This window comes from Schistosoma haematobium, chromosome 1, assembly GCF_000699445.3.
Source record: "Schistosoma haematobium chromosome 1, whole genome shotgun sequence".
Lineage (NCBI taxonomy): Eukaryota > Metazoa > Platyhelminthes > Trematoda > Strigeidida > Schistosomatidae > Schistosoma > Schistosoma haematobium.
This window is the reverse complement of record NC_067196.1, coordinates 49,329,182-49,356,986: the sequence shown is the minus strand read 5'-3', so window position 1 is coordinate 49,356,986 and position 27,805 is coordinate 49,329,182. Positions and strand designations below refer to the sequence as shown.

General features: G+C 39.7%; 1 protein-coding gene across 1 annotated transcript; it reads right to left on the bottom strand.

Moving 5' to 3' along the window:
• Window positions 1-7,920: 7,920 nt before the first annotated feature.
• On the bottom strand, window positions 7,921-12,971 carry RPL35 (60S ribosomal protein L35). Its single transcript, XM_012942601.2, has 3 exons — window positions 12,817-12,971; window positions 12,641-12,783; window positions 7,921-12,596 (listed from the first exon to the last, which is right to left on the bottom strand). The coding sequence occupies exons 1-3, from the start codon at window positions 12,817-12,819 to the stop codon at window positions 12,365-12,367; spliced, it is 378 nt and encodes a 125-aa protein (XP_012798055.2). The 5' UTR covers window positions 12,820-12,971; the 3' UTR covers window positions 7,921-12,364.
• Between the last annotated feature and the right edge of the window lie 14,834 nt (window positions 12,972-27,805).

The window sequence follows — 27,805 nt, the reverse complement described above, 5'->3', positions numbered from 1 at the left end:
ATCAGACAGCACTCGCTCTATCGACACGCAAATTATTGTGAAGCATCCTCAAGTGAGCTCGGAATCATCTGACTGTCATTGATCAAAAGAGAAAAGACAGTCTTCAAAGAGGTCTGTCTTAATTAAAAACCCGAGGACAGGAGTCTTCTGTCCATCGTCTTCAAAATGGTGTCCAGAAGGAAACGCCTAGGATTAGTGATCGCATTGGTCGTTCTGTCTCTAGCAGGAAACACATCCTCACTTCTCAAGTCATCGATAATCCTACGGAATCCCACAGTATGTTTGACGCGACTGTGGTTGCTGCTCCAACCATAGTTGGCGAATAGGTAGAGGTCGTAAAGAAGAAAAGACATGACGATCTAAAAAAGAACCCATCCCCAAAAAAATTAGCCGAGAAATTGAAAACTGGTCACAGCGGTAGGTGAATTATTTTTCATAGAACCAAAGAGTGAAAGCGATGAACCTAAAACTTGTTTTGAGCTTGGCATCGGGCTGATTAAACAGCTACCAAATCAACTTATGCCTCGAAACATCTCCGGAGTCACCTGGCCAAAAGTGTACAGACTAGGTAGTCAGGCGAACTTGAAATATAATGAACCCAGACTGCTTAAAGTAGTGTTCAGATCTGCAAATGAATGGAACCTAATTTTACAAAACGGACATAAACTAAAGGTCTCAGGAGTTTTTTTCCGTAAGGACGTTCAGCTGGCAGACCGTGTAAAAGACGGGAAGCCGAAAAAGAACCACAACTAAGGTTAGACGCTGGTGAAAAGGACATAAAAATGATAAATTTTCGGGTTGCGAGGCTTCGACAGAGAATGATGCCGAACCCACTCTGGCTGCAGCACGAAGCCACTTAAATAGGCTACGGATCTGCTACACTAATTCCCGAAGATCGCTCGATAAGCGAACGGAACTAGGTGTACAGATTGACTCTATAAAGCCAGATATAATTGCAGTAACAGAAACTTGGCTGACGCAGCCTATAGATAGTTTGAAACTTGATTTCGAGGTTTCTGCGTTGGTAAGAGCCGACAGAATCCAGAAGTGTAAGGGAGGGTGGGTAGCTCTATTCATTATGAATGCTATCCCATTTACCATTACCGACTGTGTAACCCATGAAAGTGGGAAGTGTGAATCAGTTAGTTGCATCTTGAAATGCAAGGGTCAAAAGATGCTGATTGGCTTGACGATGTCAAGATATGGAAAGCGATACGATGTGAGGGTGACAGCTTATAAGTCCAAAATGACCTGAGGAAATTATCTGAATGGTCTCTAACCTTGCAGTTGCCGATTATTACTTCCAAGTGTATTGTGATGCATATCAGTCATTAAGGTACAGATACATACACGATGAATAACACTGAGCTACCCGTTGTCCAGACACACAATGACTTAGGAGTCATCGTTAGCCAAGAATTGAAGACTGCCACACACTGTCGTACAATAGCCGACAAAAGTTTTAGAACTTCATGGTCAATACGTAGGACCTTTATTCACGTCGATGCCAAAACGTTTTTGACTTTGTATAGTGTTGGTGCATCCTAAACTTGAGTGCTGCATACAAGCGGCTAGCCTCTGCTTAAAAAAGACAGTGATCTTTTGGGAAAGATTCAGAGAACGGCAACTAAGCTGATTCCCGTAATAGCGAAGCTCCCGTGTGATGCTCGACTGGCCAAGCTAAACGTATTACCGTTGTCATATCGAAGAACTAGAGGTGACTTGATTACAGTTTTCAAATTGCTTAGTGATAAATGTGCACACGATATACCCTGGTTTTTCTTGTCTTCCAAAACAGAGAACTGGCGAGGACACTCCAAAATGTTCACAAGCGCAGGACAAATTACTTGTCAGCCGATTATCGACTTTCCCATCGAATCATTGAGGAGGAGTCACTACCTCAGCACGTGGTTGTGGATCCATCCGCTGACTCCTTCAAAAGAAAGTCGGATCAACTGAGAGATCATCATTGCCAGAACTAACACAGGCCATCACGCTTCCCGTCTTTTCTAAACTGAAACTGGAGGGTATTACGTTACCCGGTATTCGGCAAATCACTTGTGTTACGGTGATCAAGATGTAGTAGGTTTTAATCTTTCGTAAAACAGCGAATAAACCCGTAATTTTTATCAAATGATATCGTACCCCAATAACAAAACATTAGAAGTTTGTACGGTAGGGCATAACTTGCGTGACACTATACATGACTTCAATTACTTCCAAATATCTTGGTTGTATTTTGTAACTCGCATTGAGTCTTTATAAGTATGAGTTCCACATGTTTAATAAGCAATATTCAAGTAGTTGCAAATGTTACATAACCACCAATGACATCAATTAAACTTTATAAACAGTAAACAAAACTATTCAATCTCCTTATTTCAGGGAAAATTTTGTCCTTTTTGAGGAAGTGGCACAAAAGCCTTAAAACTTCTCCAGGTCAGGACTAAATCTACAAAATATCTGGGGAGATTTTGCGTTTTCCCCAGAATCTTATAACACTTTGGGTAAAACCCCAAAATAGAGAGACTGGGTAGTAATAACATTGTCATGACTTTACTGATTACATTCCAAGTTTCATTTATCGATTCGAATGGAGAGCTTGCGATTGAAATTGTTAAACAGGTACTTATATTACATTCCGCGTTTTCGATGTTCAAATAGACAAAATATAAACAAAAATAATGTTAAGCATTAGTGCATCTCCAGATTGCACACGAATAGAGAACCAAAGAGGATGACCCATCACACGTAATATTATTATGGTCATTTCAGGAATGGTGTAGCTTCTTCGGAATATTAAAAAGATATTTCGTTCAGAAATAAACTCCTTTGAAGTTGCCACGTTCAATTTTTCCGGAATATACCCAGGACTATCCTGACTGGTGCAAGTTCACCATACTGAGATATGCGCACGTTTACCCCCAAGTTCCCTAAGCACCATACTTATAGAGTACTACTTTATCTCCGTCAGTGTTCCTTTTACAGAAGTAGACCTAAATACTTATCAAATAAATACCTCCTGTTCAACACTGGAATTCTGAAAGTCGAGAAGTGTGTGGATGACGATCGAGGTTTTTTTAGATAAATGGTGCTACACTTTAGGTAGAATTAGATTTTATTCTAAGATACACCGACAGAAGAATCGATATACTTTGCAGCGGAATAACTTTCTTGGCATAAACTTATTCATAATTAATTAAAGGATATATATTAGCTAATCGACTAATATGATATCTACTTCTTACATTGACGAATAAGGACCAATCAAGTGATCCGAAAATGCACTTCGCCATAATATAAAGATAATGAGTGATGTTCTATGCTCAGTTGTCTCCTCAACATCAGCATGATATGAAACAACCCAACATTAGTGAGACGAACTGGTAAAGATCCAGTCAGTCAGCTACAACGTAGGACCAAACACATATATGCATCGGTCCAGGTGTTGACGCAGACCAGTCCTGAAGTAACAGCTTACGTCTAGAGGGAGAGGAGCGCATTCCAAACATTCTGGCATTGTTTACATCCTTCGTACATCTTACTCTAAGTGTGGATTTTTGCTATCTTAGGTACTAAAGCAATAATTCATCCAAAACATTACTGATTTTTGACCAACTTAATGTGTTGTATGATAAAAAGAATTAGAGAGAAGATATCTGAAAATACATCATCCTCACATTATGAAATATAACAACTTGCATGGCATTTTCCCGGATGTAAGAGGAAAGAAGAGGATAGTCGTGTTACTGTGACTAAATATCAACCACTGCAGTAATCAAACGATCACTTGTCTGTTACAGCTACATTACATATTGCTATTGACTTGAATCTCTCGTTTCACGTTAGTGTCTAATATACAATAGCGTCACCAACATACTGTGAATATTTCATACAATTGGTTCCCTTTATGAATTTAAATAAAGTAAGAACAAATATGAATTTATTCTGCACCAATATTTGTCCTTGCTTTATTTAAATACTGTGAATTGTAGAAATTATAGTTTAGTGAACTGTTTCCCCATTGTTTTAATTCCATGGGCAAGTACTGAGTTAAAATTAGTCATGAATGATTGAAGGAAAGACCTGCGTGACTTATAATCGGTTAATACATGTATCAAAACCAGGAATTATCATTTTCACGTGGCGCTGTTATTTGGACATAAATCACAAGATTATTTTATATGATATGGCATGTTATCTTCCCGATTCTATATTAAAGGATCTTAATAAAAATGACTTATCATTAACACACGAACGCTCGATAACATGAAATTTCATAGCTGCCTGTGGCTCTCAAGACACATGTGATCCTCAAATTCACCATCAAGAGTGTCATTAAATACACATGCGTAGCCACTTGGTGCATTCCGGCAGCACAGTCGGATGCTAATACTACACCTCTGGAATTTTTAAGACAAAACTATTTTAATGTAGGAATGCGAACCACGAGGTAACTGCTGAAACTTCTCTAAGGCTAATACCAGAATCAATCAACAATACTCGATGCAAAAACAGGTACTTCGTCATTGGGACGCGGATGTACATCGTATTCATAAGTGCTCATTTCTTCGCTGAAGACCATGTGTTCCGATCGGACTTCTACATTCATTACACAATAGTGGCAATGATACTGAGACAATACCAGATTTGTTCAGTATATACTGACAAAGTTTTGCATAAGCATGCAAATGATCACCTAGTCAGAAGCAATCAATGCACATCAGCACAAGTCCCAATTCCGAATAAGCGAAAAGGGGTGTAATAATTAAGAGGAACACCACTAAGCAAACTCGGGTCTCCCAGCTCAGGGTCCCTGAACACAACAGTGGTCCCCAAAAACCCTGTAGGTGATTCGACCCATGTTAAGAGAGCCCGAAATACCAGGCATCACCGCCCAAGCCGAGCAACCCAAGTGTTGCTGTACGAAAAATAACTGGTGATTTGGTCGCATAGTCTACCCCAAGACTGTTCGTCCGGTCAATAAAGAGCCCAAGACTCAAAAACGCGCACTGACCTCCAAACAACAAGTTATTAAACCTGAACCCATCGTGAAACCTGGTAAATTAACAACAGTTCGTGACGATTCTCTCATTATCATGAACCTCGTTGACAATCCTAAACTTCCTCTCAGTCTGCAGGACAAAAACGACAGGATGCTCTGGGGTGAATTGAACAAGAAGATCGAACTTCCTAGAATAGAGCCTTTGACGGTCACCCGGCTCACTCGAGGAAAGGATTCTAAGCATCTAAATCACCCGAGGCTTCACCGAGTGACACTTAAGAATGCTACCGACGTAGAGGACGTCTTGCTAGCAAGTCACTTGCTGAAATCCGATAGGAACGTAAGAATATTGCCCGACATACCGTACTCTGAGCGCAATATCATACGGAACGTCCGTAAAGAATCTCGCGAGAAGTTCTTCCGCGGAAGAAACATAATTGTGCAAGGTATACCGAAAAAAGGCAGACCCTACTCAATCGAATTCTGACATCAGGGAATGGAAATTCATCAAACAGTCCTTGAGGCTCAAACAAATACTGACTCAGCATGTGACGAGACTAGCCAAGAAAGACGGTGATCTTAGACCCCGTCTAATGAAGATAACCTTCCCATCCTCCCACATGGCAGCTGCAGTTCTGGAAGCATTTCGTGCCAACAGACGTCGATTGCCACCTGGAATCCACATGCACCCGGATAGGCCATATGAGGCTAGGACCAAGCACAAAGGTAAGTTGGAGTTGACCATTCCACTTGTGGACTGTCTAAATGATAAAAAAACGTGTAAACGACAGGGCCTACCACCTCGGGAGACCTCATATAGGTGGGCTACCTGTCCATTCACATAAGGCTCATACAGAAAAACAGGACGAAGCTCACGCGTTCCAAATTGGAAGCATAAACTGCTTATATATGAACGCCGCAAGTCTACCAAACAAACTGGATGAATTACGTGAACTTAGTAACGCTAATAAGGCCCGTCTGATAGGAATATCTGAAACCTGGATATCTTCTCAGTTCTCGGACCAAGAGTTAGCATTGCCTGGGATGACTTTGTTCCGCAACGACAGAAAAACAGGAATTGGGGGTGGAGTAGCCATATACATAAGCTCTTGCTTGGAGGTGTACCAAGTTCACAACCTTGAGGAATCCATATGGTGCTCTGTTAGATTGTCAAGTATTCGGGGTGTCTAGTCGGAGTCATTTACAGGAAGCCAACTGCCGACATCGAGTACGATAGTCGTATGCTGGAAGGACTATCCCGCTCTACCCGTCTCGGTTTCACACACATCCTGATTCTAGGGGACTTTAATCTCCCTAGAGTCAACTTCGCAGAACACACGTACACTGGAGGCGACAACTCAATTGAAGCTCGGTTCTTCAACCTCATCGATGACTTGGGCTTATATGAAAATGTGAGGTCGGCAACTCGTTGGAGAAACAGTCAGACACCATCGCGCTTAGACTGTGTATTCACAAACGAAGAATTCCTGGATGACAACCTCTCAATCCTGGCTCCTCTGGGAAAGAGCGATCATGCCGTCATAGCCTTCAGTTTTGTCATCAAAACTAAGCTAAGGTATCCCAACAATAATTTGCGTTGGAATTTTAAACGGCTGAATGTCCCAGCTCTACATGACTATCTGCAACAGGTGGTTTGGGATGTTCACCCTCAACTCGATGTGGACGGTCATTGGGACTTCTTACTGCACACGCTCTTATGTGCTACAAACCATTCAGTTCCTCAAACGGTTCCAAAAAGCTGCAAGCCACCTACAGTAATCAAGAACCGTACCCTTCGCCTACTAAGCCGCAAAAGGCACTGTTGGGCGGAATACAAACGAACTGATAACGACGGAGCGTATAGACAATATAAACATATCAGGAACATATGCACGAAGGCTATAAGAGAAGACAGGCTTCAGTACCAGACAAAGCTTATGGACAAATTTGCCTCTAACCCTAGAAGCCTATTCCGTTAAGCAGCCTCTCTTCGTCAAGCCAAAACAGGAGTTTCCCAACTGCTAGGTCTTAACGGCCCGACCAACAACGATGGCGACGCCGCTAACCTTCTGGCGGCACATTACTCTCAAACATTTCAACCGGCTGACATCAACTTTACTGACGACAGTTTCATCTGCAATTCCACAGGACTCTCCGAAGTGAACCTAAGCGCTGACTTGATGTTCCGTAAATTGCAGCACTTAAGACTAGATACTTCTCCTGGCCCGGATATGGTTCATCCTGCCATACTGAGGGAGGCAGCCTCAATCCTGGCAACGCCGCTTAGCGTGATGTTCTCACACTCGCTAAGCCGAGGCAAATTACCGGAAAATTGGAAGTTGGCTCACATCACACCAATTTTCAAAGGTGGTCGACGCAATGAACCTTCAAGTTATCGGCCGATGGCTCTTCTGTCATTACCTTCAAAACTCATGGAGTCCCTGATATGCGACGGTTTAGACGACTATCTACTGTCCTTAAACTTCTTCTCACCCCAACAGCATGGTTTCAGGAAGGGCTACTCTTGTATAACCAACCTGCTGATTGCGGTGGACAGATGGACAAACATCCTCGATCGCAAGGGAAAGGTTGATATCATTTACCTTGATTTCTCAAAAGCTTTTGATAAGGTTAACCACTTGTGTCTTATCAATAAGCTCAAACAACTAGGTATCAAACCACCTCTAATCGATTGGCTTACTTCATACCTGAAAAATCGACACTTTAAGGTTAGAGTTAATTTCACTTTATCTCAGGCTATGGAATGTCCTAGTGGGGTCCCCCAGGGCTCAGTACTAGGGCCTCTTCTCTTCTTGATCTACATAAATGATCTTCCTCAACAGGTAACGTCAAACTTATTACTTTTTGCCGACGACGTGAAACTTTGAAGAGATATGCAACCAAGACGATATACAGGCACTTCAGGAGGATCTGACTCGACTTCAAAGTTGGGCAGACGATAACGGACTTACCTTTAACACTTCAAAGTGTAAAGTAGTCCATCTGCGACATGTCGCAAACTACAGTTACAACTTAGGAAACTCCTCTCTAGTAGTATCCCAAGTCGAAAAAGATTTAGGAGTCCTGATGCCCCATGATTTGAAGTCTTACGCTAACTGTGACAAAAATGCCTTCCGAGCAAACCTTGCACTGGAAAAATTAAAGCGCATTTTCGGACAGTTTGACGGACGAACCTTCCACATAATCTTCAACAGTTTCATCCATCCCCATTTAGAGTACGGAAACATAGTACTCCCCCCCTCATTCCAAAAGGACAAGGTCACTTTGGAGCGTATCCAACGGCGAGCCACGAAATCAGTTCGAGGACTCAAATCTAAACCTTACGAAGAACGCCTCCATTCACTAGACCTTTACCCATTAGAGTATATGCGTCTTAGAGGTGATTTATTAATGGCTTATAGTATTCTTAACACTTCTGGACATCCTCTTAAACACCTACATAAGCTTAGTTCGAATAATCACCTAAGGGGTAACACCCAGAAACTGGAAACACAACATAGCAAAACGGAATATAGACATAACTTCTACTCCTTAAGAGTTGTCAAAAACTGTAATTCGCTACCAGCCGAGCTAGTCCAAGCGACTTCTCAGGAGTCCTTCAAGAGGCAACTTGACCTATTCTTAAGGACCAAGGACAGTATCACACTATGATTCACCAATTTCTTTTCCTCTTTTATTGTTAACATACCTAGGTTCCTGCCTGGAGGATTTGGTGATCCCTTGCTACTAGACACGGAAGCCTGTTAAGCGAAAGCTTCTTCTATTCCGTCCACAACCATTTAAACCACTAATCAAAATGATAATCGAATGAATGATAGTGAGAAGGACTGAACATCCGAATGATGGTCAGAAAGAAAACTAATATATATAGTGAAGATTAAACTACGAGTAACTTCAGAGATATATTAATGGACCAATATTCTACATATATTCTTATTGTATAACTATTCAGTAACTTGACTGTGTATATCTATATTCATCTTATAAACTTCATTTTGACCTAAAATTTATTATAAAACTTACTGTTCTTAACTTATACTCAGTTTATTAATTACTGTCTTCCATGTTCACATCCACTTTTTGGCTTTATTGTGTATAAATGTTATTTCCTATTTATTGGTTGGTATATAAACCAAGTATGTCTGGAGAAATGATTAGCATAGCGGAAGCTGTTATTGATATTCTGGGCTCAGATGGACGGATTAGGCGGGCAAATAACCAATGAGGACGATAGGTTGATAAGACCAGTCGAACGTCATTGACTTAGCACAGTACAAGAGTGATTAAGTCGTATTTCGATTGGCGAATAAATCACGTGATAACTAACCGGACTTAAAGACACAACAGTATATGGGTAGAGAAGCTGGAACTTAGCATCTAGAAGAACTCATTAACACCCCTTCGGCTGATTGAGACATATCACTCAATATATCTGACCACTGACTGGTCATCAATAAGTTTATGACAACAAAGTGGTCTGCGTTTACCAGCCAACATGGTTCAGTACAACACAATTTTAACCCAGCGATCCCCAACATTTATGAAACTTGTTCCTATCAGCATTGTACATCGAATTACGCATGGAGATTCTACAGCCAGAGTAATACAGAGAAGACTGTTGAGTCTCATCCTCCCCTATATGTCGACAAACAAACAATTCTATGCCCAACGTGATAAAAGTTGATTAATATCAAGGTATCTTTCGAATCCATGGGGAAAGATCCATATTAAAAACAAACAACCAGGGCTGACGAGAGTTGAAATAAAGTGTCCGGATAGTTTAAATCACGTAAGTTTAGTTACTGACGTAAATTAGTTCTAAAGCAACATTCCGGACCACTAAAGGAAAGCCATTTAAAACCTTGTACGACCATTCTAAGGGCCCAAATGACCCAGTATTTTGTCAGCTTCTTCGTCGAATAGAATGACTCAGCTGCAAACTCTAATAATAGATGGGATATCTCATAAGAACACGTTCAAACATTTACTGTCCGGACCGTTCATGTGAATAATAAACGATGAAAAGATAATGTCTTCTGCATTGACGATCACAAAATATGTTAGCGGGACATAGACTAGATTAAAGCATGCTCCATGCATGATTGCTTTGGTGCATGCTGATTGGCTAATTCTTATCCAATCAGCACTAGTCCGAGAATACTCTGAAATCTTATGTAAAAACTATAAATATACTGACGTTTTCCCTATTGTGCTCCTGACTCGCTTCTTACTTCCATCTAACCTTGTTATTTGGAATATAATCTCTTCTTGTTCAACCGTGTTTTGATTTGGGGACTTGTCGAGTGAATCGGTGTCCGAGAATACTAAGCAATAGGAATAGCTGGGTCATAACCGTAAGAAAAGAGAGATATAACAAAATATCTACGAATGTCTGTTATAAAACTGTAAGGAAATTTGCATCGATCGTTGGAAAAAGTTTGGTACATGTCGTTTACACCGAGTGACCTTTGATTTCTCAGTATTCTAATTTTTTTACAATTCTGAAAACCAAGGTGCGGTCTGGAGTTCGGGGTTTTCTTTGGAAACGCCGACTAGCGTCCTGCAGATTGTTTAACAACCGCCAAGCCCGCAGCTAGTAGTGTGAATAAATTGGTATAGTTTTCAAGGGTTACCAGGTCCAAAGACTGCTTCCAAGTCCGAAACACACCGACCACTTTAGTTCAGTCATTTAGAAGGCTTCATGAACATTCCCCGATGCGCGAACTTCAGTTTAGTCAAATGAATATTATTACTACCTGACACAGAAGTATGGTTTATAGTTAACACAAATTTACACGTCGTACACGTCTTAAAAACTTCAAGTAACCTACACTACACGCAGTATAGTTGTATGATGCTCTTCAATACAAAGCATATCTAGATAACACATCTGGTACAAGGATAGGCTATTGATAGCTAACATAAACCAACCTTTAAGAGATATATTATCTTCCGGACGAAACCAATTTTAACAATTAAGTGTGCGTTGATAGCAATCGAAAATGTGCATGTCAGATGAAAACAAGCTGTTCACAGACATGCATTGCAATAGAGAATGTAAACAATGTTTTGAGATCCACTTCATAAGGCAGCGAGGGGACGTAAGATACAGTACCAGAACTGTCCGAATACATTCATTCGCCTACCCAACGACCAGAAAAAATCTTATTAGTACATTTCATACCAAAAACACTACTACTACTACTATAGCTAGTCTGACATGAAACCTGTTACAACTGACAACAAACTGGGGTCTCAGCACATATCATCAAAGCACAAGCAATGTTAATCTAGTAATAGATATCATATGTACATAGTACTTAATACGCAAACTGAACAAAAACAAGATTAAAGTTACATGCAACATGTTTACAGAGTTTTAGTGTGGTCAGGCGAATGATAACACCAGATCTCAAGTTGATAAATAGAGAAAATTCGTGTTTGTAAAGTACGATTAATGACAGATGGACAGCCATTTTTTCCGTATGGAAAATATCTCTAGGTCAGTAAAAAACGTTGAGATTCTAGTAGAATAATAAAGGATGTTAATCATTATTAATCCGAACAAGTCTAAAGGCAGGAACAAACAGCTCAGATACTTCGTATGAAAAGTAGTCAGCCTCCGATACTTAGAATTACTAGGCGTAAACGTTTCGTTGTCTAGTTGCTAGAACAAGATTCATAGTAGCAAAAAACTGTCAAATCAGCCTAATTTAACCACTTACATTTTAAAGTTGTTATAGCCAAAAGCTTTTACGTTCATTCCACTCGTGAATGGATAGTTGAGCTGCTGAATAAGCCAGACGAATATGAACATTATGAGACCGCAATAGTTGTGACCAGATATTCAAAATGAAAACAAGCAATACAGGCCGCGTGTTCAGTGACTATAAGTTATCAATCAAGGTATAACATGAATTAAATCGTTATCCTTGAAAGTATTGCGAACAACCACCAGTAACTATATAATACTGACACTACAATCATAACAGTCGGCACAAATCACATCACTGATGATTGGTCAGATTTCGCTGATATATTTAATAAGTAGCAGTTTGTAATTCGTATTCAACCAGACTTTAAAGTAGACATACAGTATGCGTATATATATATATATATATATATATATATATATATATATATATATATATATATATATGTATATAAGGGATGGTACTTATGAGCATAGATATAACAAGTCAGTACAAGTTTATATGCAGCCGACACAGCAAACTACAACAGCGTTTATGTTAACGAATCTAGCGTCCAGGATATAAGGAACTTAAGTAAAATCAAACAGCACTTTCATGATCCGATTTTGACCAAAACTTTTATTACTTAGCACTTAACAGCAAATACACGTGGAGGGAAGGCACGTGCCTTGCGCATTGAACGCGCAGAATGAACTGACTGCTCTTTCTTACTAAGTCTTCTGCGTATTGCTCTGGTCTTCTTTGGTCTCAAATCTTTGGGAACGTATTTCTTGGAACGATAAGCTTCACGTTGGCGAAGTTTTTGCGCCTGATGAATAACTGTATATACACGGGCAATGGACTTTCTTAGTGTCCGGCTAAAAGTGAGATTTTTATAACACTTGGTAGCAATAAAACTCACATTTTCTTCAATTTTCCATGATAGGATGCGCCTCTCGTTACCCGATACAAACGAAGATTGCCAAGTTCCGTCTTAAGCTCTCCAAGTTGCTTCTGTAGTTCAGGCTCTGGTTTATTACGTAGCTTTGACGCCCGTATTTTAGTCTAAAAGATACCCAACAACAACACACAACCTACCATGCTGAGTTTAAAATTCTGCCACCGAAGCAAGATTATACAAACAAGTTGTCTCACAACAAATTATTTTCAAACTTTAACCATATAAATCCAAATAGGGTGCACATTATGTAAATTTCTCATGATAAACCTAATGTATCCGTTTTGTCTCAATGAGTAGAAAAATTAAATTTCACGAAGTATAGTGCCTCAGTGTAAGCCGCTTTCTTAAAGAATAAATAAATAGAAATGAATCAATCCAAGCTTAAATATTACAGAGTAACAAAGTCTGTTTTGTGTAGTCATTCATAAACCAGTCTGACTTATCCACTGTAATCCCACTTCGGTCATTGAGGTTTGTATATGAGGTACTTTTTTGTTGATGTGTGTTGCGTTTGCAATATGAAAAGGTAGACCTAAATTCGTTTGTATTATAATGGTGTTAGATGTAAACAGAGTGAGAAATGATGTTAAGAATGGATAGTCTAAGTCGTATGGATGATAAAGTTTTTTCTGCTGAGGGTTGTAGAATTTGGCCATATATTCGAGAACTTCACTAAATCCCCTATCATTGGTATCAAAAGAACCAGTTTGCACTATTTCGATATTTTAATATGTAAATGCCATGTACTACTGTTGTTGATTTAATTTGAAATTCTACAAGTTCTGCAGGATTATTAGGTTTTCAGTATTTGGTTGGGTGGTATTCGACTCTAATCAGTAGTTCACGAAGTGATTATCCAATATCTAAATTATCACAACTGACATACACTAAACTTTGAACACAGTTCTGTGTTGGGGTAGAGCTCGTCTTATCCTTTATACTGGCTTTAACACTGAAGTGTGTTTGTTGTTTTGTAGTATGATGTAATTATGTGGTGTTTTACGATACATCGAAGTTCTGTCGTACCATGACGTCATGGTGGAACTATCGTACTAATACATAGAATCTCTGACAAATTGCTACTTAATAATAAACCATTTCGTTTCAGTTCATTTTTGATTATACCTGTCGGAAAACGATTGAACTGCAAAATCTTGTCCATATACTTTCGTGCCTTTCGCTTATTCTTTTCATATCCGATAATCTTTTTTGCTCTTCTAAAGAGACACAAAGTTAGAGGGAATTTTTATATTGAGTGAGTGCTCTGAATTGAAGTCGATATAACGATAGAGTGCGTTGGTTTATGATAAGTAGTTAGATTACATTTCTACCAGGACTCCTTTTAACTAACCAACATAAAATGATAGCTGACTGTGTTCCATTTTATTTTCGTAAGTTCATTTAATGTTGAATACAATTGCGTTGATCAGTTTGGTTAAAGCTCTGTGGAACAACATTTACACGATTGCGAAGGCATCACCCACATACCTAGGCCGATTCAATGGTCTGATGTAACTGACGAGAATACTTGATTCTACATTTGCCACGAATAGACAAGCTAATTTTGTAAATAGTTTTTGATGTTATTTGTATTTATTCTGTCAATTTTTTTCACTGCATGTACATTTATCATTAAATGATTGTACGTCTTGGTTAAGTGTATGACCTTGAACACTTCCTTCCGTTGTGTTACTTTCATAGCATGACACACTGTTAACTGCTGACAGTGTACCCCTCAACTCATCACATTCAGATGATATTATTTTAAGCTCAGTCAATGCCTTTTCCGAGTTTAGACTAACGGCATACGGTGCCAACGACCCCAGGATCTGGTTCGCGCAAGTAAGAACCTTATTCCTAGCGAAAAGCATACGCTCCCAGGCGACCAAATATGTTTATGTTGTCGGCGCACTTCCCATCGAAATTGTTACAGAAGTTGGGGATTTGATCGACCATGTACCAGAGACTGATCCTTATGATAAAATTAAAGCTGCCGTAATCCAACGTACATCACTTTCTGGTGAAAAACTACTACAACCACTGTTCACATCATGGGAATTTGGGGACAAGAGACCGTCGCAGTTGCTACGACATAGGAAACAGTTGGCGGGTCCATATAAATTAGATGAAGTTGTAAAATGTGATCGATAGACGAACCCACCAATAATAAAGGGAAACGCCCACCACCACATTAACTCCTTTTGACCTTGTACGACTGTATCTCTTTATTAACCAATCACAGTTTAATGTTCATTGTAAACCAATATTTGCTTGTTGACTCATTTTTCCTATTCTCTGGCTACTGTTCGGTATGTTATTTGTCCGTTTTTTCCCTGTATTAATAGACCATACGGTTTGTTTGTACACTAACGATGTTAATTTATGTTTTAGAAACAGATAAAGTTTATCTAGCCAAATAGCTTGCTTGTTCTGACTTTGGCCAAACCAAGACTCTGTATTCGACGGTCTAGAGAATAGCTCAGAATCAAACCTGTAGGAAATTGCTCCCTACAGAAGTATTACTTAAACAAATGTGGTTTCAGCGATTATCACATAGCGTCAGACAGATTCTTAGTGTGTCGGGAAGCTCTGTCAATGCAGAAGACCTAGCACATATTGTAAGATCCATTTTGAATGTTTTGTGTGTTGGTGAAAATCCCTCCATGTATATACTTGTACTTTGTCCCTATTGATCCCCTTAGTTGTACATTGTTGTGTTTTGGTTACATTTGAATTGTTAATACTTGTATTTTTTATTATAGTTTTGTTTTTATTACGCATTCACTAAGTTTGTGTTTCTTCCTGAACTGCATCTGTGTTGTTTTACTTGACACTTGTTCTTGGCGGTAGCCATATTGATTTGTTCCTCCTGTTGTGTGTGATCTATCCAGTCAGGATAGAATAACGTTCATTTGTTGTAACTGGTAATTTTTCCTCATCTTCTATCAACTTCTTTATTTATTGTAATTTAGATTTGATTGATTGAACAATCATTGGTTGAATAGCCGGGTGGTAATATTTGTTTAGGTAACGATTTACATTTAAATTTATGATGAATTATAGAACCGCTATTTACCCGATTACTTGTTTTGATTTCGACGGGAAAGGGCGCGTGTCTAAAGTCCACGGAAGGCTATTCTTCACCATCCAAACCGTAGTTTGGATCCTACAGTTCTAAACAAATATTACTTGGCCGAAATCCTTTGGTAATCGTTCGCGGATTTTCTGGAAATAATTGGTCGCTTCGCTTATAATGCCAGTTAATCGTCGAAGGAAATCAAGCTCAAAGTTCGTCGATGGTAATGAAGAATCCCCTATTGTCAAGCAAGTGCCTTTTGACGTCCTTAAGGGTCATGGTTCAGACTCAAATAGGGTTGATTATCATGGTAGTGATTCTAGTCTTAATTCGATGTCAGATGACGTAAAAAATCTTAGTTTAAAGGAGAAGCAAAGGCCTGAATTACTAGGAAAGAGCATGTTGCCTATAGTTCATGTTGTTGGCCCAGAACTACCAAAGGTTGAACTGAGTTATTTCGATGGAGAGCCAAGAGGATACTGAAAGTTTATAAGGCAATTTGAGACGTATGTAGCATCAAGAGTCACGGATGGTAGCCAGCGCTTGCTCTATTTGATACACTATTGTAAGGGCAAGGCTAAAACAGCTATTGAAGGTTGCGTCATGATGGAGGCATCCTCTGGCTATAAAAGAGCAAGGGAGATTTTAAAACGTTTTTTTCGGACAGTCTCACGTAATTGCTCGAGAAACACTAGAGGACTTATTTAGTGCTGTGAATTTTGAGTATATTGACGGGGACCAACTATCAAACTTGGCTATTAAAATGGAAAACCGTGCTATGGTCTTGGAACAGATTAATTATACTTCTGATCTAAATTCCTTAGTTACTTTGGAAAGAATAGTGAGACTCTTGCCTCAACCTATGCAAGCCCAGTGGGCGGAGTGGGTGGATAAATTGACTGAAGATAACAGGGAACCGACCTTCGACGAGCTCACTCAGTTTATCGCATCGCGTGCGAGAGTGACTTGTAGTAGATTTGGACGGTTAGCAAACCGTTCAAGGAAAGGGCATAACCTAAAGACGAACTGTCACGTGCAATCAGAGCAAGGGAGTAGTTCGACAACGAAAACTAAATGCAGTATGTGTTCCTACGACCATGCCATTGATAAATGTCCACAGTTCTTAGCGCTTACAGTTCAAGACCGATGGTCTCACGCTAAAAGCAAGGGTATCTGTTTCGCCTGTCTTAGACAAGGACATAGAGTTAAGGAATGTAAGCTGACGAAGCGTTGTAACGTTGAGGGTTGTGAAAAGAAACACCATTCTTTGTTGCACAGCGAGAGTGAGAAACCTGGTATCTCGAATTGTTGCGGATATACTAAATCACTAATCAGTCAAGTGTGTTTAGGCATGATTCCCGTACGGTTGAAATCGCGAAAGGCCGAGATTGTGGGTTATGCTCTGTTGGACAACGGTTCTGATGTGACACTGATAAAATCAAACTGTTTGAGGTCTCTCGGGCTGAGCGAAGACGAAGCATCAGTGGTAGTTGAGACTGTGGGCGGTAATAGAACAATGAAGGTCACGAGTGCGCCTTTTGAGGTATTTTCTTTAGATCGATCTGAACATGTTACGATTGAAGGAGCTCTGATTGTGGCAGGTATACCAGGTCATAAGCCAACAAAGTCGGCAGTGAACAGCCTAGTTAAGTGGCCACATTTAGGGGATGTACCGATAGATAACTTAGACTCTGAAGAAGTTTTACTGTTGATTGGTTGCGACGTACCAGAAGCACATTGGGTGTTAGACCAACGGTTGGGTGGAAGGAAGAACCCGTACGCTGTGAAAACGTTGCTGGGGTGGACGGTTTTCGGACCTGCGTCGTATTCGGAATATAGGAAAAGAGTTGTTAATCATACCAGTAAATTACAGACTTTGGAGAACGAAATACGTAAACTTTATGATGAAGAGTTTTCTGATGTTTATTCAAATGATAAATCAATATCACTAGAAGATAAGGAGGCTATAAAGATTGTGGAAGGTGGCACGCGCTTCGAAAATGGTCATTTTGTAGTTCCTATACCATGGAAAGTGAACCCAAATATGAAAGGGGGGAATTATGAAGTGGCAAGCAGTAGACTACAGAGTTTGAAGCGTAGATTGTTAAAAGATGACATTCTGTATATCAAGTATACAACGGGTATTGAAAGTAATTTTATTAAGGGCTATGTGGAAAAGATCCCTGAAATACGATTGCAACCTATTTATCGCCCCCGTTGGTACTTGCCTCACCATGCAGTTATAAACCCGAAAAAGCCAGAAAAACTGAGAGTGGTCCTTGACTGTGCCGCCAAGTTTGCGGGTGTTTCTCTAAATGATATGGTTTGTCAAGGACCTGACACAACTGCTGAGTTAGTGTGTATATTATTGCGTTTTCGCAAAGAAGCAATCGCAGTCTCTGCGGATGTTGAAGAAATGTTCATGCAAGTGAAGGTCCCTGAGTCTGATCGAGGAGCTTTAAGATTTCTGTGGTGGCAGGGGGGAGACATGTCGAAAGAACCATCCGAGTTTCAAATGACATCTCATCCATTTGGCGCCATATCATCGCCGTTTTGCGCGAACCTTGCCTTGAATAAGACGGCCCAAATATTCTCTGACGGTTATGATGGTTATGTCGTAGATGCTGTTAAGAATAATTTCTATGTTGATGATTGCTTGGTATCTTTTCTCACTTGTGATCAAGCAAAGAGTTTCGTTAAGCAGATAAGTGAATTATTATGTAGAGGAGGTTTCAAACTAAAGAAATGGGTTACCAACTCGGAGGAGGTAAGGACCACCTTGCCTGATATATGTAAAGAACAGTCCTTGATAGAAATGTCAACGGATTACGACACTACTCATCGAACCCTAGGTGTAGAATGGGATTTTAAACAAGCTGTATTTAAGTTTTACTTTGATGCACCGGAAAGGCCTCTGACTAGGAGAGGTATTTTATCTATAGTTTCTTCTCTGTTCGATCCTCTGGGTCTGATTGCTCCAGTCTGTCTTACTGCCAAACTCCTCTTGCAAAAATTATGTAGGTCCCAAATAGGCTGGGATCAGCCTCTTAACGAGCCATACATGTCCGCGTGGCTAGGCTGGGTAAGTTTTATGCGTCAGATAGGTCACGTCACGGTAGCTCGAGGTATCAAGAGGAGAATCGACGAACCCGACGCGAAAGTGGAATTGCACTTGTTCAGTGATGCTTCAGAGGTTGGTTATGGAGCAGTTGCGTACGCACGAGTCAGCTATTTGAAGGAGCCACCATATTGTATCTTGTTGTACAGCAAGTCTAGGGTAGCACCAATCAGACGAGTCACTATACCGAGACTTGAGATGGCGGCAGCGGTGTTAAGTGTGAGGCTTGGTGAAGTATTACGGAGAAGTCTGCCTAATTTTTTCTGCGAAGTAAACTTCCATACAGATTCCATGATAGTGTTATACTACATTAAGAATATGGAGAACCGATATAGCACCTATATAGCCAACCGCCTCGCTGTGGTGCACCAGTATACGAAGGTTGAACAATGGAATTATGTAAAGTCGTCACAGAATCCAGCTGATTGGGCATCAAGAGGTATACAAAAAATGACTGATCTGGAATCTTGGTTCAAATGTCCTACCTTACTGCATGGTGAATTCTGTACAACAATCACTGACTGTCCGGAACCTACTCCTGACGATATTGAGTTTAGAAAAACTGTTGTGGTTAACTTGAGTAGTATAAAGCACAACATGTCACCTATTCTCTCTTATTACTCCGAGTGGTTGAAATTAGTCAGGGCCGTAGCCTGGCTTAGAAGGTTCATAGAATTTCTGATGGTGCTTCGTTCACCGAGTCATGAAGGATCCGTTCATCTAGGATGTTTAAAGGTCAAAGAACTTGACATCGCCAAGCGTAAAATTTTGTTGATGGTTCAGAAAGAAGTGTATGGAGAAATACTTAGTGGATTTAAAAACAATGGTAAAGTAGTTAGTCACAATGATCTGAAGGGCTTATCACCGATAATGCTTAATGGGTTACTCTTTGTTGGAGGCCGACTAAGCTACTCAGATTTCTCAAATGCCTTTAAACATCCAATAATATTGCCCAGTCGACACTTAGTGACAGAAATGATAATTAGACATTATCATAAGGAACAAGGGCACACAGGAACGTCACAAGTACTGGCCACGATTCGAAAAAGATATTGGATAATAAAAGGAACCAGCACGGTTAAGAGAGTGATAGGAAAGTGTGTGACATGCCGGCGGTTTACGATGAATACAGGGCAACAATTGATGGCACCACTTCCAGCTTGTAGAGTGCAACAAGGATGGTATAGCTTCTCAGCCGTGGGAGTAGACTACTTTGGACTCCTTTCTGTCAAAAGAGGAAGATCATTAGAAAAAAGATATGGATGTGTATTTACTTGCTTGCAAACCCGAGCAGTACATATTGAAATGACACATAGTTTGAATACTGATTCGTTTATAATGGCCTTGTTACGTTTCATTGGAAGAAGAGGGAAGCCTGCCGAAATTTACAGTGACAATGGGTCAAATTTCGTGGGTGCGATCTCTGAATTAAGGAGATTTGTGCAACAGTTGAATCAACAGAAAATAGACAAAGAACTGTCAGCTAGACAAATTCAGTGGCATTTTAACCCGCCCTCACCCAGCCACAGGAGTGGAGTTTGGGAAAGGATGATTAGGTCCATACACTGACTGTTATTGTTGATAACTAGAGAGCAGACTCTAACCGATGAGACTTTAAACACTTATTTGATCGAGATTGAAAGGATATTGAACGATCGACCCTTAACTCCGGTCGTTCAAGATGCTAACGATAAACTAGCCTTGTCGCCAAATAGTTTGTTATTATTGAGAGAATGTGACGGAATAGTCGAAGAAGGTAGCATCAGAGATAAATATGACAAACGTTGGAAACAGATTAATCATCTTGCTAATGTGTTTTGGAAAAGGTGGTTAAGAGAGTATTTACCGTCCCTACAAAAACGTCAAAAGTGGTTAGTTGAACACTGCAATTTTCAGAAAGGGGATGTAGTGATCGTAGCTTCGGACATATCGACTCGTGGAAAATGGCCCTTAGGCGTAGTTGAAGATTGTGAAATAGATGACGACGGAAGAGTTAGAACAGTGGTTGTTCGTACGAACGGTGGATTAGTCAGGAGAGATATACGTAGATTATGCCTCCTTGAAGGCTCGAATTAGTTCCTCGTATTATTAATGTAGTTAGGTCGAGTAGGCGTACTACTGTAAGTCCTACTCGTTCCTATAGTGTAATATGTTATATAATGAACCATGACCGTAGGCATCAAGGTAGCTTGTGTGGTATGGAGGGATTTTGGGGGCCGGTGTAAGATCCATTTTGAATGTTTTGTGTGTTGGTGAAAATCCCTCCATGTATATACTTGTACTTTGTCCCTATTGATCCCCTTAGTTGTACATTGTTGTGTTTTGGTTACATTTGAATTGTTAATACTTGTATTTTTTATTATAGTTTTGTTTTTATTACGCATTCACTAAGTTTGTGTTTCTTCCTGAACTGCATCTGTGTTGTTTTACTTGACACTTGTTCTTGGCGGTAGCCATATTGATTTGTTCCTCCTGTTGTGTGTGATCTATCCAGTCAGGATAGAATAACGTTCATTTGTTGTAACTGGTAATTTTTCCTCATCTTCTATCAACTTCTTTATTTATTGTAATTTAGATTTGATTGATTGAACAATCATTGGTTGAATAGCCGGGTGGTAATATTTGTTTAGGTAACGATTTACATTTAAATTTATGATGAATTATAGAACCGCTATTTACCCGATTACTTGTTTTGATTTCGACGGGAAAGGGCGCGTGTCTAAAGTCCACGGAAGGCTATTCTTCACCATCCAAACCGTAGTTTGGATCCTACACATATGGCGGAAAGATGATGGAGATATACCCTGACAGTCATTGTCCAAATGCGATACAAACTTCCGGTAAAGACGATACGAACACTACACTCAACATCCAGCAACAATTAACGCAGTTAACAACTCAGTTAGCATCATTACAAGCTACTTTCGCGAGCATCCATTTACGACAGAATAAATCCATTTCAAGAAAAAGATCAGTGTCCAGACAGCGTCCTCGTTCACCTAAAGGCGCAGATGGAATATGTTGGTATCATCTGAAATATGGTAAGAAACCACGTCGTTGCACACAACCGTGCAACTTCACAACCAATAATCATTAAAAACAGGGAAACGGGCCGGTCAGACAGTAATGGCGGCGTCTGTTACCGTCCAACACGCCAGCTGCCTTTTTCACATCAGGGGTCGTATTTCTGGCTCAGACTTCTTAGTCGACACAGGAGCAGAAATCAGCATCATCCCCCTTCACCCCTCACGATGACAACAAACGACAAGCACCAAACTGTCTCTTATCGCGGCTAACGACACGGTCATTAGAACTTACGGTGAACAATCCCTCATATTAGATCTCGTACTCCGTAGAAGATTTACGTGTGTTTTTATAGTCGCCCAAGTCAAGCAACCAATTCTCGGGGTCGATTTGCCCAGCGCCTATAGTTTACTAGTTGATACGAGCAAAAGGAATTTGACTGACGAAAATACACGTTTGCAGGTGAACGGCACACCCACTGACTATGAAATTCATGGTGTACGAATAATGAAACCTGTGAAAAACATTTTGAAAGATATCCTGACTAAATACGGGTGCATAACTAAAGCAGACTATCAAAAGGAATGCAACCCACATAATGTGCGACATCACATTAGTACCACCGATCCATCCATTTGCGCCAGGGCGAGGAGACTACCACCAAACAAGTTGCAGACGGCTGAGGGAGAATTTTAACACATGATGAGAATTGGTATTATTAGGCCATCTAACAGTTCTTGGGTCTCACCACTGCACATGGTACCAAAAAAAGAGCAAGACTGGCTTCCTTGTGGTGATTACCGCCGTCTGAATAACCAAACCATTCCTGAAAAGTACCCTATTCCACACATACATGATTCTTCACTAAACTTACACAGTAAATGTATCTTCTCGAAACTCGACCCTGTGCGTGCATACCACCGAATTCCGATGGCACCAGAAGACATCGAAAAAACAGCCATCATTATACCTTCTGGTCTGTTTGAGTTCCTAATAATGCCATTCGGACTAAAAAATGCCACCCAGACATTCCAACGATTCATGGACGTTGTTACAAGAGGTTTAGATTTCGTATTTGCCTACATCGACGACATTCTGATCTCTAGTTCATCAATAGAAGAACATTTCCAGCACCTTCAGTTTTTTTTGAACGTTTTAAAAAACATGGCGTTGTTATCAACCCTTCAAAACGTATATTCGGCGTCACAGCCTTGAAGTTTTTAGGACGTTACATTGACTCTCAAGGCATTGAACCACTTCAAAAGATAGTTGAAGCTATTATCAGTTACCCTGAGCCAACTTCCGTAAAATCATTACGCTGTTTTCTCGGAACGTGCAATTTCTACCGCCGATTCCTACCATGTGCAGAAGTTTTACAGCCGTTAACTGACATGCTGAAAAGTGACAAAAAAGGTACGAAGAAGGAAAAGAATCAAATATTCAAGCTACTTCCTGACGCCAAAACGGCATTAGAGAAAGCGAAGTCCATGATAGCTAACGCCACTATGCTTCAACACCTAAATTCTGACCCCACAACCCACTTGATTCTGTGTACGGATGCATCTCAAAAGGCCGTCAGGGCAGTATTGCAACAACAGGTAAACAACGTGACTACTCCCATAGCGTTCTTCTCCAAGAGGCTGTCACCAGCTCAGGAACGTTATAATACTTTCGGACGGGAGTTACTCGCTATTTATTTAGCCGTCAAACACTTTAACTTCTTACTATAAGGGCAAACTTTTGCTAACATGACCGGTTATAAACCTTTATGTTATTCATTCAACACTTCGTACGACCGACATTCACCGCGAGAAGCACGGCAATTGGGTTACATCTCTCAATTTACAACAGATATCCAATTTGTCAAAGGACACACTGACGTTGTAGCCGACGCATTATCACGAAAGGATGTTTATACCTTGGTACGTAAACAAGACATTGATCTGGAAACAATCTCAAAATTACAAGTAGACGACGCAGACATAAAAAGCTGCAAAGAGAAGTCTAACTTGATACTCAAACACGTACCTGTTTCTTCCTCTAACGCATCTATTATTTTCGACGTTTCAGCGGGCAGCAATCGCCCCTCAAGCCTGTCGACGTCAGGTATTCCGGAAACTGCACGAACTTTCACATCCAGGAATCAAAGCCACCACTAAATTGAATACTGAACGTTTCGTGTGACCAAAGATTAACTCAGATATAAAACGATGGACTCAAAGCTGCTTACAATGTCAACGCAGAGAGATTCCGAAACACACAATCAGTCCTGTTGGGAGGTTCCCTCTGCCAGAGAAACGCTTCCGACTCATTCATCTAGACATAGTAGGTCCATTACCACCATCAAATTCATTCACGCACATCCTCACCGCAGTGGACCGGTTCACAAGATGTGCTATAGCATGTCCTATAACCGGCACCTCTTCAGAGACAGTAGCCGCCGCATTCCTTGACCGTTGGATAGCAAACTATGGAGTACCATCTATCGTCACTACAGACCGTGGTCCCCAGTTTCAGTCTATACTATTTCAGGAATTCACAAACCTTCTGGGCGTGAACCACACCAAAACAACAGCCTATCACTCAGCAGCTAATGGGTTGATCAAAACGTTTCACCGCCAATTAAAAAGCTCGCTGATGGCACGGGATGATAAATCAAAGTGGAGTGACGCATTACCACTCGTACTCCTGAAAATCCGTTCAACCATAAAGGATAGTATAGGTTGTACAGCCGCCGAGCTAGTTTACGGTACAACTCTTACATTACCAGGTCAATTAGTAGACCCAGACACATCAGTACCAACTGATCCAAGTCGTTTCGCTAGTCAACTACTACAAACAATGCAAAGAATCAAAGCAATACCGCCGCGAGAACATAATAATCGAACACAGCTCGACGAAAACCTAGAAACATGCAAATTTGTCTTCGTTCGAGTTGACGCTGTTAAAAAGCCACTGAAACAACCTTACGGCGGACCATACCAAGTTATTAAAAGAACAAACAAACACTTCATAATCAACAAGTGCAGAAAGAAAGAGACTATCGCTATTGATAGAATAAAGCCAGCCTTCTATGAAGCGCAACAAGATAAAGAAGATAGCACTGCAGTTAATCAAACTCCCCCACTAACCACTACTAGAGAAGAGGAGGATGAAAAGCCGAGTACCAAGCCTACTTGCTTAACACGTTCAGGCAGGACTGTAGAAAAGCCCAAACGTTATGTACATTTCGCCGAATAAAAAAATCAAACAAACAATTATTGATGTAATACATCGTTAAATTCACCCAATTTTCCAATAACATCTACAACTTTTTTTCTTTTGACACGTGTATATAATTAATCACACTTTTTTCCACAATTACTCGTTTTGTCACAGTTGTTTTAAAAATTTTCTGTCAATAATAAACGAGTGAATTCGAGTTCATTATTTCAGGTTTATTAACAGTTTTGTATATTATTATTATTATTATCAATATTATTATTATTATTAGCAAACCAAGACTTTGAATGACCTCATTTTCATTCTTTTTGTGTTCGTTATGCTATGCTACATCAATGCTGTTTTACATAATAACACATTGTATATTACTAATCTGCATGTCATACCTATCTCCACCTTTTTCTTTTTGGTTATTACTGTGAATATCATTTTTGCATACATGTATGTGCCATATTCTTACAATTTTTTGTTCCTATTATAACCAGTGTTACCTCCAGACACTCTGGGGGGAGCTGTGTGAACATATGCCTGACAAGCAAATTTTGTAAATAGTTTTTGATGTTGTTTGTATTTATTCTGTCAATTTTTTTCACTGCATGTACGTTTATCATTAAATGATTGTACGTCTTGGTTAAGTGTATGACCTTGAACACTTCCTTCCGTTGTGTTACTTTCATAGCATGACACCCTGTTAACTGCTGACAAATACACTGTTACACACATACCTCTCGTTCTCCATTCACTTGTGATTGTGTTAACTGAAATCTAAACCAAATACTGTCTACATTTATAGACTCTAATCAGAATATATCATAACCTACGTTGTATTACACCACTGCGAGTTCATCAAGCTTACTGGAATTATCAATCATCTATAATTGTGGATTTCTGGTACCAGACTCAATCAGAACATGCGCGAACCTGTTGAATTAAGTAACGTCCCTCATTTTTTTGTGCTTATATCATTTAACTGATATATATATTAACATTATTATTTGTACTTCATAACTCTGTTATCATTTTTGAATTCATATATTGTTTTGTCCATCACGGCTTTTCGCCGAGACATTTAAACTGTACATATGTTGGGGTGGTTATAAAGATCATTTAAGCCTTAGTTATAGGTTTGGTTTATGGAATCTAAGTAAACTATAAAAATGTGACATATTGCGTGGGATAGAACTTGAGATGGACTATGAAGAGATCCTAGTAAAGGATTTTAGTTCTTTCAAAAGTTAGATTTTCTGAGATTTGACTCTATTTTCAAACATTATTTTTTGATCAGTCATTTACCACGGCTTTGTGGGAAACTTTAACATCACGCTCCTTTTTATTCACAATTACAGTTGCATTGGATTCGTCAGCTTTTGTAGTTAAAACAGTCTTGTATTGAATGTAGAGCAAGCAATACGTCTTGTGAAATGTTAGATGTGAGGTTTTGTGAATCATCCTAAATGCGATAATGGACTCTTTTCTGACAATTTTTAGTTTAGTTATTCCAGGATTAGAGCGAATTCCAGCGCGTCAAATGATCTATGTAGATTGAAACTAGATCCTTTATCCGGTAGAATGATTTCATGATTGCTAAGAGAGATTGAAAACAACTCTCGTGCCTTTAGAAATAGATGCCTTCTTCTATGTCATCCTTTAATACATATAGCTACGCTTTGTTTCCTATTTGGAAGAAGCCTGGCTGGTGCTTGTGTGGGTATTTATTCCTATAGTGGTACAGGACAGTTTGGGTGCAAGATTGTCATACACAAATCTTTCAACAATTAGTATAAGATGCCAAGAAATATTATGCGAATGCAAAATAAGGAAGAAAATAAATAATTAAGCCCTAACGTCATGACATGACCTAAATGTATTCGGTAAACTCTTAGCCACCCAACTTACGTTTTAAAATCTTTCCAATCCTCGTTCCCTAATTTTTTTAGTATTATTCGATTGATCGACATGTCAGAGAATCAACTTAATGACGTTTTCTTGCAATAAAAATTTTGTTTTCATTCAGTACGAATTATAATTTTTTGGTATTCCGGGTTTCCAATGCATTCTCAGTATTTTATTATTATATATGCAATTTCGAATACTTTCTTGTGAAATTAATAGTGATGTCCATCGACAAGTCTGAAGAGATATCGTGGAATTATGGTATAGTTCTGTATTTGTACATTTATCCCCACTACTATAATAATAGACTTAGTCCCAAGTCACATCACTGCCTATACTGACTCGTCTTGCAGTGAAGATCAGCAGTATGGTGTTTAGCACCTTTAATGAGCTGAGGGTAGAATAATATATTTATTGTTAACAGGTACAAGTTACACAGAATGACCACGTCTGCAAGACCGAGCCATACCATACCGAACCATTCTTTGCGAGTCCACCATTACCGACCTCTCTGCGCTAGATATTGAATGTAAATTTTCTCGGTTATCTTGTGTTCAGCTTCGAGGATCGAGTGGTTAGAACCAATACCAACATAATATTTTCAAAGTTTCCAGAGCATACACATAATATTGAAAGTTTCGGAGTGCTGTTCGCGACATCCGAATTAACTTAGTTTCATAAGTTTGGAGTTTGGGAACGATAGTATGTTAGTGCTTTATGGAGCATAATACAGATTTCTGAGTCGGAACTATACCGTACTTTAGACTGCTTAACAGAATTTCAACAGATCTCT

What these genes read in the sequence shown, in the direction of transcription:
- RPL35 (XM_012942601.2), bottom strand. An exon ending in CATGGAAAATTGAAGAAAAT is followed by an intron (nt 12,597 to 12,640) that starts GTGAGTTTTATT and finishes TCTCACTTTTAG; the next exon opens with CCGGACACTAAGAAAGTCCA.